The sequence below is a fragment of the Delphinapterus leucas genome, chromosome 3, assembly GCF_059928025.1.
Source record: "Delphinapterus leucas isolate spDelLeu-1000000601 "Yukka" chromosome 3, BTC_Dleu_Yukka2, whole genome shotgun sequence".
NCBI lineage: Eukaryota > Metazoa > Chordata > Mammalia > Artiodactyla > Monodontidae > Delphinapterus > Delphinapterus leucas.
In genome coordinates this window covers 29,727,720-29,742,062 of record NC_143131.1, presented here as the reverse complement: position 1 = coordinate 29,742,062, position 14,343 = coordinate 29,727,720, and the positions used below count along the sequence as shown (strand labels likewise).

General features: G+C 44.9%; 1 protein-coding gene across 2 annotated transcripts in view; it reads left to right on the top strand.

Moving 5' to 3' along the window:
* SLC45A2 (solute carrier family 45 member 2) overlaps positions 1-14,343 on the top strand; it is a 41,150-nt gene that overhangs the window by 17,970 nt on the left and 8,837 nt on the right. Inside the window, exons 3-5 of one of the 2 annotated variants that reach the window (XM_089908747.1) lie at positions 8,835-8,920; positions 13,309-13,452; positions 14,126-14,249. In XM_089908747.1, coding sequence (XP_089764873.1) covers positions 8,835-8,920; positions 13,309-13,452; positions 14,126-14,249 — 354 coding nt within the window. Of the gene's footprint in view, positions 1-8,834; positions 9,161-13,308; positions 13,453-14,125; positions 14,250-14,343 lie in introns of both variants that reach the window. The other variant, XM_022599694.3, reaches the window with a different exon arrangement.

Here is a 14,343-nt window from a genome sequence, read left to right as displayed (position 1 = left end):
CTTGTCTGCAGGGCCCCTTCAGAACCCGGGGATTCTCAGCTCCCTCCACCCCCAATGCCATTCTGCTCTTCCCACGCCGGCCCGTATGAGGGGAGCTCTGTGACCTGCAAACTCTCCGTGCTCTGATTTCCTTGTCTCTAAATTAGAGATAAAAATACAGTTGATCCTCCCTATTCATGGATTCTGTATTTGTGAATTCATCTGCTCACTAAAATTTATTTTTGCCGTCACAATCAATACTTGTAGCTTGTTTGAGATCACTGCAGGCATCTGCAGAGTGGAGGAGAAAATTTTTGAGTCATCCCATGTGCTTGTTCCCGGCTGTGGTCGATCAAGGTGACACTCTGACTTCTTGTTTTGATTCTCACACTGTAAACAGATGTCCCTTTACTGGAATATTTAGTGGCAATTTTTTTCTTTGCATTTTTTTTGGTGATTTCACTATTTACAGCGGCCCTAAATGTGGTGCTGACAGCACTGTCTCGGATTCATAAGTGCAAGAACGTTGTGATGTGTCTTATGGAGAAAATATGTTTAATAAGTTTTGTTCAGGTGTGGGTTATAGTGCTGTTAGCCATGGGTTCCATGTTAATGAAACAGCTGTATATTAAAAAAGATATCTTTAAGCAGAAACACACGTAAAACAAGGTTATATGTTGATCAGTTGATGAAAACGAGACTAGAGGCTCACATGGAACTTAACACTGTATTTCCCCTCAGAGCAGTAGTTTACTATTCACGAATTCAGGGCTTGTGGAGACTTTCTAGAACGTAACTACCACTAATAATAGGAATCAGTGGTAGTACCTTCCTCAAAGGGTTGTTCTGAGGATTGTATGAGTCGTAAATGTCAAGCACCTAGAACAGAGCCTGACACACAAGCTCATCTATCTCCATCCACCGCATAGCCATTTCTTTCTTGAGGTCTTAATATCCCCCTGGGGTCTTCCCAGGAAATAAAGTATTGGTCCCTTCTGCTCTTGGATCCCCCAAGCTACCTGGAGGAAGGAGGTTCTGAGGAGTTTCCCCACCTCCCATCCTCCCACCCCAACTAAGCCCAAGGAGGAAGGAGCACAGCCACCACTGCCTTAGGGATTCGCCAATATAGGCACACCCATCATGAATGAATGCCCTGCCTACCCTGGGAAGCCTTGTGGTTTTTTTTGTTTAATTTTTAAAAATTATTTTATTTATTTTTTGATGGGGAAGAAATAGTGACTTTATTCAGAAGCCAGCAACCCAAGAAGATGGTTCCTAGAGAACCATCTTAATTCGGGGTAGAATTTGGGCTTCTTTTGTGCGAAGGGAAAAGGGGAAGCGGGAAGATTTGGGATTAGAGGGTGAAGGCAGATTGCAGACTTCTTGGAGCCACCTGGCCTTCAAGGAAGCATAGCGTTTCTTTGTTCTTCTGCTTGCTCAGCAGGCCGGATCACAAGGCTCCTACAAATCTCACAGCTCTTGCATTGTGTGTTTGTCTTTCGGTTGACAGTTTAGTCCAGCAGCAATGCATTCAAGGATGGACGTGGAGCATTCCAGGTCAGACAAGCGGCTTGTCCTGACCCTGTGTCATCCACCACTGCTTCCCAAGGCCTGTCCCCCGGCTCACACCTGGGGCTGCAGGGGCATCCCCTTGGGACCAGGTGATGGGGAAGGAAGAATTCCCAGCCCGGTTCTCCATCGGTCAGCTCAGTGTGAGGGAGATGGGGCCTGCACTCCAGCCCACTCAGGGGTGGCCCGAACACCAGGGTGAGGGGCAGAGCGGCAAGCAACTTACTTTCATTGGACCCTTGTCCCCAGAGGAGAAGCGTGTACCTGGGTGTGGTTGCCAGTGCTCCCAGACCTCAGTCGCACCCCTCAGGAGCTCGGAGCGCGGACCCCGCACAGGAGCCCACGCCACATGTCATCCCCAGTGATGGGAACACAAGCTTGGGTCTGCCAGTCACGTCCCACACCTTACCACCCCACTGGACCAAGCAGAGGGTGGGCACCCCTCCTGGCTCCAGTTCGCCTGCAGGTCAAAGGCCTTTATGAGGTGCTGTGTGGCTGTAGGTAGAATACATGGGTCCAGGACCACAGGGCAGAACTGGGCGGCTCTGCCTCTTGTCGTTTCCTGGACCACTGGTGACTTCATGCTCTCCGGCCCTGGTGCTCTGGGCTCTGTGGGTTCAGAAGTTCTGTTTCCCAAAGCTTCCTTCAGGTGACACAAAAAGGTGCTGTTGGGCTTCCCTGGTGGCGCAGTGGTTGAGAGTCCGCCTGCCGATGCAGGGGACGCGGGTTCGTGCCCCGGTCCGGGAAGACCCCACGTGCCGCGGAGCGGCTGGGCCCGTGAGCCATGGCCGCTGAGCCTGTGCGTCCGGAGCCTGTGCTCCGCAATGGGAGAGGCCACAACAGTGAGAGGTCCGCGTACCGCAAACAAACAAACAAAAAAAGGTGCTGTTGACCTAAGATCTCTGGATGCCCCTTTGTTTCTCATGCCTGGGTCACAGACAGGGCCACTTGACTCTGGTCCGCAGGAGGAGGGAGGGCTGCTCCACATGGGGGAGCAAGGTCCCCTCTTGCCCAATTTTGATGGTAAATGGCCATGTGCAGCACTCTTGCCCCCAGATGGTCACGGTGAACAAGGCCTAGGTTTCTCGGAGAAGGGGCCACATCACACAGTAATCCACCGGGCCTAGCAGAGCTGGTAGCTGAGGCTGAGCAGAATGTAGGATGGATCCCAGCATGAGAAGCTTCCTGGGGCCCTGGAGGGGCTGCTCACAGAACCTCCTCCAAGGGGGCCACGTGAGCAGCTCAGCGGTTAGGCTGCGGTGGACGCCGTGATGCCCATTCAGACCCACCATCATGAAGGAAGGACTCACTGTCACTCCTGAGCCTGTGTTGCCTCGGCCTAGCGGAAGCCTTGTCCTTCAGTCACATTTTCTACTGAATCTACCATCTATGCCTTTGGAGCCTGAGGGCCTTTGAAACTCAGAAGCAAGGAGATACATTCCTGTTTCTCTGCTTTCTACGTTCATGTCCTTGCCCCAAGCAATGAGGCATCCTGGCTCAGCTTGAATGTGAAGGAAGGGCCCAGGGAAGTACCGGGGTAGTTGTGGGTGGACGGAAACCATTGTCAGTACTTTAAATATATTATCTCACATCTCTTAAGAGACGAGTTGCCTTGTAAATCTAACTGAGTGTCAGGTCTGCTTGCGTCTTCCCTCTTTTTGATTGATTTTCCTTGTACACTCAGCCTCCAGGAGGGCAGGTCCTGTCTGTGTTGTTCATTGCGGTACCTCCAGTGCCCAGCACAGTTCTTGGTGAGAGTAGTCCCCCATCAATTTCTGTTGATAAACAAATGGGGTCAAGGTCTCTCTTTCTCTCTCTCACACACACACTCATACACACCTAGTAACTGGTACTTATGTTAGCTCTCTGGGATTTAGTGTGTATGTGTTTGGTGTAGGTAGGGACCTAGTCTGACACTTTCATTGCTATTTTCTGAGCACGTAGAAAAGAATGAGAACGACTGTCTCATGAGCCTCCCGGGAATGTGGAGGCCTTTCGTCTGTCACCTTGCTGGGGTATGGAAGCTGGCAGCACACTGCGAGCTCTCTCACCTTGAGCTCTTTCTCCATCAGCGTGGAGGTTGTTCAGTCACACACCTGAAGCAGGGAAGCAGTTACAGGCATGTGGTATGTGCCGCGTTTGACTCAGACAGACTCTCTTTAGATTCCTTGGCCCTGAAACTCTCCCAGTTTCCTATTTTACCTATTATAGTTGTGAACAAAAGAAAAAGGAATACATATTTCTATACGCTTGGACTTCTTCCAGGAGGAACCGTTGTTCAACCTGTATCATTAGTTATGAAATACAATATCTGTCTGCCGAGCCATTCACTCTCATGGGGTTGGCTCTGGTGTGAGTTTGACATCACGGCCCGGCTCTGTGAAGGAGGAGCCTTCTTTATAAAGAAGGCTGGACCACTTGTGGGGCCCTTCCTCGTAAAGGCTGGTTATCTAACGTGGCAGCAGGTGCCCGTTGGAAGCTCCAGCTTATGATTTGGCCAGTAGCCTGGAGATTGACTCCAGGACCCCCAGGGAGGCTGGTGTTGGCAGCAGAGATAAATGTAACCTGGATGTAGACGTGGGAGTTGATGCTGACATCTGTTGCAGCTGCGACGACTAGGCTTTGTTCAGGAGACTATTTTGAAGATAAAATTCTTAGTTTAAGCAGAGGAAGTAAAAAGTAAAGCATTCAGTAAGTTCCCGCAGCCCTCCGCTGGCCCTCATCGTACTGAAGGTGTGAATAGATAAAGTTAAATGTTTCCATACAGAGTTTTAATATGGTGCCTAGTAAAATAATATCCCCAATGGCCTACTATTCCTTCAAGGCATGTTCTAACTTTTAGTTATGTCTCACAGTAGCTTTGGGACAAACAAAATCATTTTGCTTATTTTTCCCCCCTTCCCCGAGAGAAGAGAGGATTGGAATACTTTCAGATACTTGTAGCATGTTTTACTTCACTGATTAGTGAGGGAGCCGACAGGGAAGACATAAAGAACAGTTTCCCCAGGTTCTTGCAGGATAAATGTATATGTGTGTGTGTTTAGCAAAAGAAAAAAAATACTAGGTTAGATACAAATCTGATTAACCTTCTATGAGGCAATATAACTCCTCTGTAATAGTTCTACCAGGTTACAAATCATAGAAACCTATTAATACATGCAAATTATCCTTAGTTTTACAGGACTGCATATCACTGTGCTTTATCAATTGTGGCTTGTCGGTCAAATATCCTATGACAATAAAGTCTCATTCCCAAGAATATCAGGTGAGGGTGGAGCAGTTTGCTTGCAAACTGCTCTATCACCTGAGTACTCAGTGATATTTGGACTAGCAGCCGTGGTATCACTGGGGAGTGTGAAAGGAATGCAGAGCCTCAGCCTATACCTACATGTTTAAAATCAGAACCTGTGCTACAGATTGAATTTTTGCGCCCCCCAGAATCCATATGTTGAAAACCTCATGCCTAATGTGATGCTCTCAGGAGATGGGGCCTTTAGAAGGTGATTAGGTCGTGAAGGCTCGTGAACGGAATTAGTGCCCTCATAAAAGTGGCCCAAGAACGTTCCCTTGCCATGTCTGCCAAGTGAGATTACAGTGAGAAGATGGCTGTCAATGAGGAAGTGGGTCCTCACCAGACACCAAATCTGCTGGCACCTTGGTCTTGGACTTGGCAGCCTCCAGAACTGTGAGAAAGACATGTCTGGTGTTTATAAGCCACCAAGTTTATGGTATGTTCGTTATAGCAGCCCGAACGGACTAAGACAACCTGTATTTTAACAAGACATCTGTGTGGCTCATGTGCACATTGTGGAGTCTCAGAAGTGCTGCTTTATAACGATATTTTTAAAGATCAGGCTCTTAAACAGTTCTCTTTCCAGGTTTGAGATACATATTTTTTCCACCATACTTGCTACAGGCCACACTAGGTCAGTGGTTAGCCCAGGTCTCAGCCCTCAAATGAGCCCCAGATTCTAGTCACTGGGCCTAGAATGACAAAGTCCTTTCAGCCAGCTCCAGGCAGATCGTCACCCTCTGTGCAGCAGTCAGCTTCTCCTGCTTCTGGATGAGGCTTTGGGATTAGGGTTTCCGTAGGAAGTCAACAGGGCACTTGGTTTGGGACCTCGTTCTGCCACTGTATGTGCTGGTGCTTTACACGTATTATCATGTTAACCCTCACAAGGCTCATACAAGGAGGCGTCACTGTCCCCATTTTCAGAGAAGTGCCCAAGGTCACGTGATTAGAAAACACACAGGTGGGAATTGAAATCAGCATAATTACAAACCCTTCCTTCTCTGTGGTCTCCTGTCACTTACCCACCGTAGCCTGCGGTTTTCTTATCTAATTCAACTAGACGAGCTACACACATCCTTCTACCTCTAAAATCTTTGGATTCCTTGATATGTTGAACTCTTATGAGCTTCATGCTGATTAAGAGAATTCTGTAATAATAAATAAACTCTTCAGAGCCCCTCTGTACCGTTTGAGCACCCAGCCCACAGTTCTCACATCATTTATTACAGTTTCTTTTAAAGCAGCTGTTTACTTATCTGCTTCTTCTGTTTGTAACTGTCTTCTGAGGAGGAGACGACTGGGCTGCTGTGGCTTATTTACCTTTATATCCCCAGAAGTTAGTAGCGTTTTCTTATATATTTAGCACTCAGTAAATATTTATTGAAGTACACGACACTAGTGGATGCAAACCTAGACTAGGAAACCCTTCAATTGTGGGACTCAAGTGTTCGAGTCAATATTTAATATAAATCCATTATGTTTATATCCACATGTTTGTATTCATAAAATAAAGCCACCATTCTGTTGCACAGTGGAGGATTTATTTCACACATCCATTCTTTCAAATGGGCAGGGGTCTTCGGTTCTATATTTTCTCTGCTCAGTGGAACAATAGGTTTGAAGGAAAGAGGCATACATGATAGGAGAACTTAATGGCAGTATGACAACCATTGATCTAGTTACAAATGATAGTTTTGAAAATGGAATGTGTAAGTTTTTCATAGGGTTAATTAAGATCAGGGGTTCTCAGCTGGGGCCCATTTAGCCCCGTGAGGGACATTGGGCAATGTCAGAGACATTTGTGGTCGTCAAAACCAGTAGAGAAGTTGTACTGGCATCTAGCGGGAGAGGCCAGACGTGTTGCGAAATATCCTACAATGCACAGAACAGCCTCCAAGAAAGAATTATCCAACCCCAAATGTCCGTCGTGCTGAGATTGAGAAACCCTGGTTTAGATAGGCCCTCAGATAATGCTGGGTTTTTAGTACATTCTTTCCGGTTGAGTGCTTGACTCAGCACACGACCTCTGACATCCACGGCATCTCCATGACTGAATAAAGAGCATCATTGTCTAATGGCGATCCAGACGCACCATATGTCCCAGAGCTCCCCTCTGAATCAGCAACAGTGTGACCCCCTCAAGGGCCTTCCGTTCTCGGAGCCTACCAGGGTGCCCACCGTCCAAACAGGTCACCGTATGTGCCACTGATCTGTTTATATATATGCACATCACCCATAACTAGGCCACATATTCCTTGCTGGCAGAGAACATGTTTTTTCATTGCACCCCATTGGCCACCATTTCCCATAATTCCACCTTAAAATGCTTTGTCACTCAGGGCATGATAATGATGCCGTCTTTTTGGAATTCAATGGTTAAACAGTTGTTTATCTGTAAATATCCTCTATGATAAATTGCAACTAGACAGACTGTGTAGTCACCAGAATCATCCATTCTCCCACCATTCTGGATAAATTGGGATTCATATTATTTGGCGTTCAGATCTGTGTTCCTGGGGTCAGAGTTTATGGAAGTTTAAATGTTTAGGGTTAGAGATAGAGAATTCCTTAAGCTCTGTTTTCTTCCTTGATTCTCTGATTTGTGGGGATGTTGTCTTTATCTGGGAAATAAAATGGAGCCTTCACTCACACAAGAAAAATAAAAAACAAACAGAAAGCTGATCTGACTAGGTAGATATTTGTCTTTGTTAAGGCATGATGGGAGGTTGATATGTAAAGGTATTTGCCAGAGGATCAGCCCTACGAAAGCTTGTGCTGTAGGTAGAAGGTGTGTCTGGCACTCATCTGCTTACTTCCCTGGACAACCTCCCACCCCATGGTACACCCCCGCTGCAGCCCGCTGTTCTCAGACATCACTGGCGCCTGCTGCCAGAAGGACCATCTGAGGAGCACTTAGTATTTGGGCGCTGAGACATGCAATGTCTTGTCTGTACCAGGAGCACTTGCTTTTTAAAACAGGAACCCAAAAGAATGAATCACTAATGGTAGAATTTCAAATATTAGACCATAAGGGCAGGATCGATTTTGAGAAGTCTTTCCTCCCTCAGGTCACACTGTCTTTAAGTGTAAGCAGGTAAAGGAGGCACCAGAAAGACTTCAGGTCCAGGTCCTGTGAGAGGATAAGATTTTAAAAAATTCATATTTAAGCTGTTGTTTTTATTTTTCTGTGTCTGTCAACTGGGAACAAGTACCTTTAGCTTTTTTGTTGTTTTTTATTTTATTTTACTGAAGTATAGTTGATTTACAATGTTTCAGGTGCACAGCCAAGTGATTCAGTTATACATACATGTATATATACTTTTTCAGATTCTTTTTCATTATCTTTCATTAACTTATCTTTTTCATAAGTTATTGCAAGATATTGAATATAGTTCCCTGTGCTGTACAGTAGGTCTTTGTTATCTATTTTATATACAGTAGTGTGTATCTGTTAATCCCAAACTCCTAATTTATCCCTCCACCCACACCTTTAGCTTTTCATAGATGAAAGAAGACAGATTCTAAGGCTGTTAGGTCTCTGCAAACTTGTGTCACCCTAAGAAGCTTATTAATAGATCAACAACAATACATACTTATATTTTATTGCAGTCTGAAACTGGTTTTCTTTGGAGCCCTTTAGGGCCAGGAATTTTAGTTCTTAAGCAGTTTAGAAAGCTGTAGGACTTCAGATGGTGGTACTATTTACTAAGCGCTTACTACGTGTCTGGCACTAGTCCATTTTCCAGTCGTGACCCTACCAGTAAGTTGCTTTTTTATTATCATCCCCATATGACAAGTGAGGAAGTCCAAGGTCACAGCAAGTGCATGCTAGAGCCAGGCCTTGAACCCATGCTTCCTGGCCAAGGTGTCTTAGCTTCTCCCATCATAACCAGGCTGCCTACGCTGTCCTCAGGGAGCTTTCCCATGGAAGGAAATGGAAAGAGAAGATGCTTCTAAATAATACTAATACAGCTCTTGCTTGCTTGCTTTGCAGGTTTGGGAGGTGCCCTGGGTTACGTTTTGGGTGCCATCGACTGGGCCCACCTGGAACTGGGAAGACTGCTGGGCACAGAATTCCAGGTCATGTTCTTCTTCTCCTCGTCGGTGCTCACTTTGTGTTTTATTATCCATCTGTTCAGTATCCCTGAAGCCCCACTTAGAGATGTTGCCAAGGACATTCCCCCACAGCAAGCCCCTCAGGACCTTGCATTGTCATCAGACAGAATGTATGAGTATGGGTCTATTGAGAAAGTTAAAAATGGTTATGTACACCCAGAGCTGGCGCTGCAGGGAGAAAAAAACAAAAATCCTGCTGGACAGGTAAAGATGCCACTTCTTTTTTATTATTACCTTAGGAAAAATATTCTTGTTCTTGCCTTTTGTTCAGATATTTAAAAATGATTCTTTGTCTTTTGTTTGCTTATTTGATGTGAAAAGTCTTGTGAATCCTCAAATCCCCAACAGCTATTATCCCTTGGAATTAAAACTTTGCACCTAATAGAAAAATGTGTGCATTTTCTTCTAGTCCTCCTGTCTCTTACTCTTTTCAGACCGTCAAACCAGGGAAGATGAAGCCAGTTGAAAAATGTAAGGCCATAAGAGAAGCCTTGAATCATCCTCAGGACACAAGAAGTATCTTCACTTCTTAGATTAGGATTATAAATTTGTATTCCAAATGACAGCATCCCTGGGTAGGGAACTGGAGGAACTAAGAGGTTATTGGGATGAAGCCTTCATTTTATCTTGATCACACAGTAAATAGAGAAAATATGAGAATATAGGTTTCCGGAGACCTGCTTAAACCTTTGCGGCTCCAGGCTACCTGGGGGAGAACACTCACACTCCCTGCTGATCTCAGTTAGGATGGAGCCCCCTCGCTGTGCAGTTCTGCAAGGCAGCACGGGAATCATGGAAGAGCCATACGATGGAACCCATTCGATCATTAAAGGATCTGTGTGTTTTTGAAGATTTGTTTAAGACATAATATATCAGATAAAACACACATACATATACAAAATGATCTCCACTGTGGGAAAAGCTACGCAGATCCAGAGAAAAAATAGAAAGGATATATACCCAAAATGTTAATTGAAGTTATTGTCTCTGGGTGATGGGCTAACAGGTTTTTTTCATTTTCTTTTCTAAACCCTTCAGTATATTCAACATTTCTATAATAGACAAGTATTACTTTGAAAACAAAGAAAAATAATGTCAGGGTTTAAGGAACAAAACAAGGCAGGGTTTACTAAAGATCAGTAGCTATTATAGATTATGCCTGCCTCTTTGCCCTATTGATAGATTATGACTTGCCCTCAAAGGGTCACCCAGCAGAGGCTGTCTTATTCTACCCCGAGGCTGTTGTGATGATCAAATGAAATCAAGTGAGTAGAAGTCTTTTGAAAGGCATAAAACCCTCCACACCATTAAGACATGCATCAAATGTAATTAACTTGTATTAGTATGTGCCACACGCACAACACTGTAGGCTCTGAATGGTTCTATTATGTGACTTAAAAAATAAAAGCAAAACAACATAAGAAAAAAAAAAAAGAGAAGCATATCTTAGGCTCAAAGCCAAGCATCTGATACCTCTATTCCAAAAGTGCATCTTGGGAGCTTCCAGCTGAGCAATGGGTGTCTCTGAGGTGTCAGGGCCGAGGCCCTGACCATCTTGTTTGTCAAAGTCATTACTTTCCAAAACGAGGGTGGCTGTGCAATTTGAGAACTGGGATTTTTTTTTTTAATGGCAAGAGGCCTGAATTATTTCATTTATTGTTCAAACTGGATACCATAAAATCCATCTCTAGTTCCTCCATGCCATCAGTTACTCCCTTCAATATTTAGTCTCCTTCTGGTGGCACTTTTGTACAGTTCTCTCTCCCCCTGATGGCTCTGTGCCTTTTTCACTTATAAATCCATCACCACCCAATGTCCAGTTGACAAAGGTGCATAACGTATGCAGTAAAACATTTCCCAACGGCTCAGAATCATTGCAAGGGCTTCACAAAGGGAAATGACGCCTCAGTGAATAAGAAGCCAGCTGCGTTTTCATTCTGAGTTAAAATACCCAAAGGGACTTTAAGTATTTACATTCACAGCTTTTACAGAAAGACTAGGCACAATTTTGAAGCTCATATTTATTTTTGGAAGAAAAAAAATTAGGTTAACAATGAAAGCAGGCTGAAAACTATGTATAAGGCAGAAGCATAAATTAATGTTTGGAATGAGACTGAATACTTGCTGGTCAGATTCACTTTTTAAAATTTTGAATTTTTGGAAAGAAAGGAAAGAAAGTGAAGATAAATCACTTTGAGGCATGAAAATCAGGCTGTTGTTTCCCAGTCTATACCTTTCATTGCTTCTTCCTGTGGTCAAGGAAAAAAGTAATAGTTCTTCATTGGATTTCTGTTATGGTCACCATTTATTTTGACAAATACCATATTCTACATGCAGAAAATGTTTATTTTTCCTAACTCCAAGGTAATGTCTATACTTTTTAATACTGATTAAGTGTAAAAAAATCAGTTGAGGCATAGTCATAAATACTACAAAACTGATGAATTAAAAAAATCAACTTGTACAACGAACCTACAATGAGTAAATGTAATTTTCTGCATCAAAGAATAAAAAGCATTATCATATAAGGTTAAGAGCTATGAAACAATTTGCTATTATAGTTAAAAGAGAAAATCTCAGGAGACTGTCTTATAAATAAATGAGCCAGGACCCAATATCATTATGTCAAGACTCAGAATAAATAAAAACCTGACAAGAAAGACCCATTGCCCCATCATGGTTAATGTTTATTGTCTCAGTGTCTTCAGGGCAGGTGATTGCTTAATATTCCTGAGGTTTCTTTCTTCTCTCATATGACAAGCTATTAAAGGCTCTTTCCATTTTTTGTATTTCAAAACAGTTGTGTCAGTAGTTCAAAATTTTTCATTCTCTCAAGGCTACTGATACCAATAAATTATAGCCTCTGGTTTTAACATCATTTAAGTCTAGATTAAAGAATTGTGGGCATATGTAGTCATTGTGTGTGTGTGTGTGTGTGTGTGTGTGTGTGTGTGTGTTCTACAATGTTCTCACTTCTGACTTGACATAGGGCTCATCTACACCTGTTGGCTGATGGCAGGATCCAGAGAAATAAATTAGGAGGAGGTACCTGGCTCAGAGCAGGGAGCTGATTGGCTCTATGTGGTAGTTTTCTGTTGCTACATAACAAACTACCACAAATTTAGCAGCTTAAAACCGTACCCATTTATTATCTCACAGTTCTGTAGGTCAGAAGTCTGGGTGGGCTCAGCTGCATTCTCTGCTCAGGGTCTCAAAAGGCTGAAATCAAGGTGTTGGTGAAGCTGCCTTCTCCTCTGGAGGCTCCAATGGGGAAGAATCAGCTTCGAGCTCATGCAGGTAGAATCCAGCTTCTTGTGGTTGTAGATGTCCTTGTTTTCTTGTTAACTGATCATGGCCAGGGATCACTCTCATTTCCTAGAGGCCACACCCAGGTCCTTTCCATGTGGCCCCCTTCACCTTCACAGCCAGCAATTCTTGAGCTTTGAGACTTTCTGGCTTCCCCTTCTGCTCCCAGCCAACTGGGAGAAATATAGAGAAAACTCTATGTTTTTTAAAGGGCTGATGTGACTTGATAAGGGTCACCCAGGTAATCTCCCTATTAATTAACTCAAAGCCAACTGATTCGCAACCTTAGTTATATCTGCAAAATCCTTTTGCCATGTAACGGAACAGAATCATGAGGATGGAGATCATAGAGGCCATCTTGGAATTCAGACTACTACATTTTAAGAGTCAAGAAAGAGGCTTCCCTGGTGGTACAGTGGTTAAGAATCCACCTGCCAATGCAGGGGACATGGGTTCGATCCCTGGTCCGGGAAGATCCCACATGCCACAGAGCAACTAAGCCCGTGCGCCACAACTACTGAAGCCCGCGCGCCTAGAGCCCGTGCTCCGCAACAAGAGAAGCCACCGCAATGAGAAGCCCGCGCACCTCAACGAAGAGTAGCCCCCTCTCGCCGCAACTAGAGAAAGCCCACGCGCAGCAACAAAGACCCAACGCAGCCAAAAAAAAAAGAGTCAAGAAATCTAAGAATTTAACCATCTAGGGGCTGGCTTCGATCTATGAGCTTCATCCTCGGCAGTAGTTCTGTTGTTCAAAGATAGGAAGCTAGATGTGTCTTACATCTTGGCTCAAAGCAAGCTTTATTTCCAGTCCCTTCACCCTCATGTCCCCAAAGCCCTGTTCCTGACCTGAAACTGCTAAGTACCTGTACGCACTTAACAGAGCACCTCTTCTGAGAACGCTCAGCGGAAACCTGGGCACCGCGCCCAGGAAGTGCGACCTCGTGTGATAGTCTACTGACGGATATGTAACATGGCCGTATGCTTTGCTCCCACAGCTGGCTGTGTGTCTACACTGAACGTCACACCTGTTTGCTCTTTTATTCCAGACTCAGAGGGCAGTGACCGTGAAGTCACTGCTGAGGGCGCCGTTGAGCATGCCTCCCCACTACCGCTGCCTTTGCATCAGCCACCTCATCGGATGGACCGCCTTCCTGTCCAACATGCTCTTCTTCACAGACTTCATGGGCCAGGTAAGGGGCATGTCTGTGCACACGCTCATTATCTCACACACCAGTCCCTCCATCAGCACCTGTGGAGCTTCTGAGCCAGCCTCTAAGATGGGCACAGTAAGGGTGTAGGAAAGAGTACCTTCAAGGAGCTGGCTTACAGACAGATTCCAGAGGGAAGTTGCTACACCCTACACAACTAGAGGACACTATGCGATGGGACCAGTACTTGATCAAATACAACAAATAAGGAAGAAAAATCAAGGTGAACTGTAGCGGTCACAGCAGGCTTAATAAAGGAGGTGCAGTGTGATTTGGATCTTGAAAGGTGAGAAGGAGTTGGAGAGGGAGGGGTGAAGGAGAAAACATTCTAGGCAGGGATAGGAATGGCATGTGTAGAGATGAGTCAGAAGCCTGTTGGTTGTACCAGAATATGGGTGGCCGGGTTGCCTATGGCGGGTAGAGCCAGCTGTTAGGCAGAAGGAGGGGTGTTAAAAATCCAGGGGGATGTTGTTTAGACTTTATGCATTAAGACCTCCTGAGGGTCCTTGAATGGAGGTGTGAAAGGATGAAAGGGTGACGTGCTCATGGGAGAATGAGGTCTGAGTCCCAGGAAGGGGTGAAGAAGCAGAACGTGTGAGAGGGGGTCCTCACCACCCCGCACTGGTAACTCCATGGCCCCAAATCTCTCTTGCAGATCGTGTACCATGGGGACCCCTACAGCGCACACAACTCCACAGAGTTCCTCATCTACCAGAGAGGGGTCGAGGTTGGATGTTGGGGTTTGTGCATCAACTCTGTGTTTTCCTCACTTTATTCTTGTGAGTCTCCTCCTCCTAAGGATGTCTTCTAAGGGCTAGCGGAATCTTGGATTTTATACATCTGTATTTCCATATTTATTTGTTTGCTCTCTAA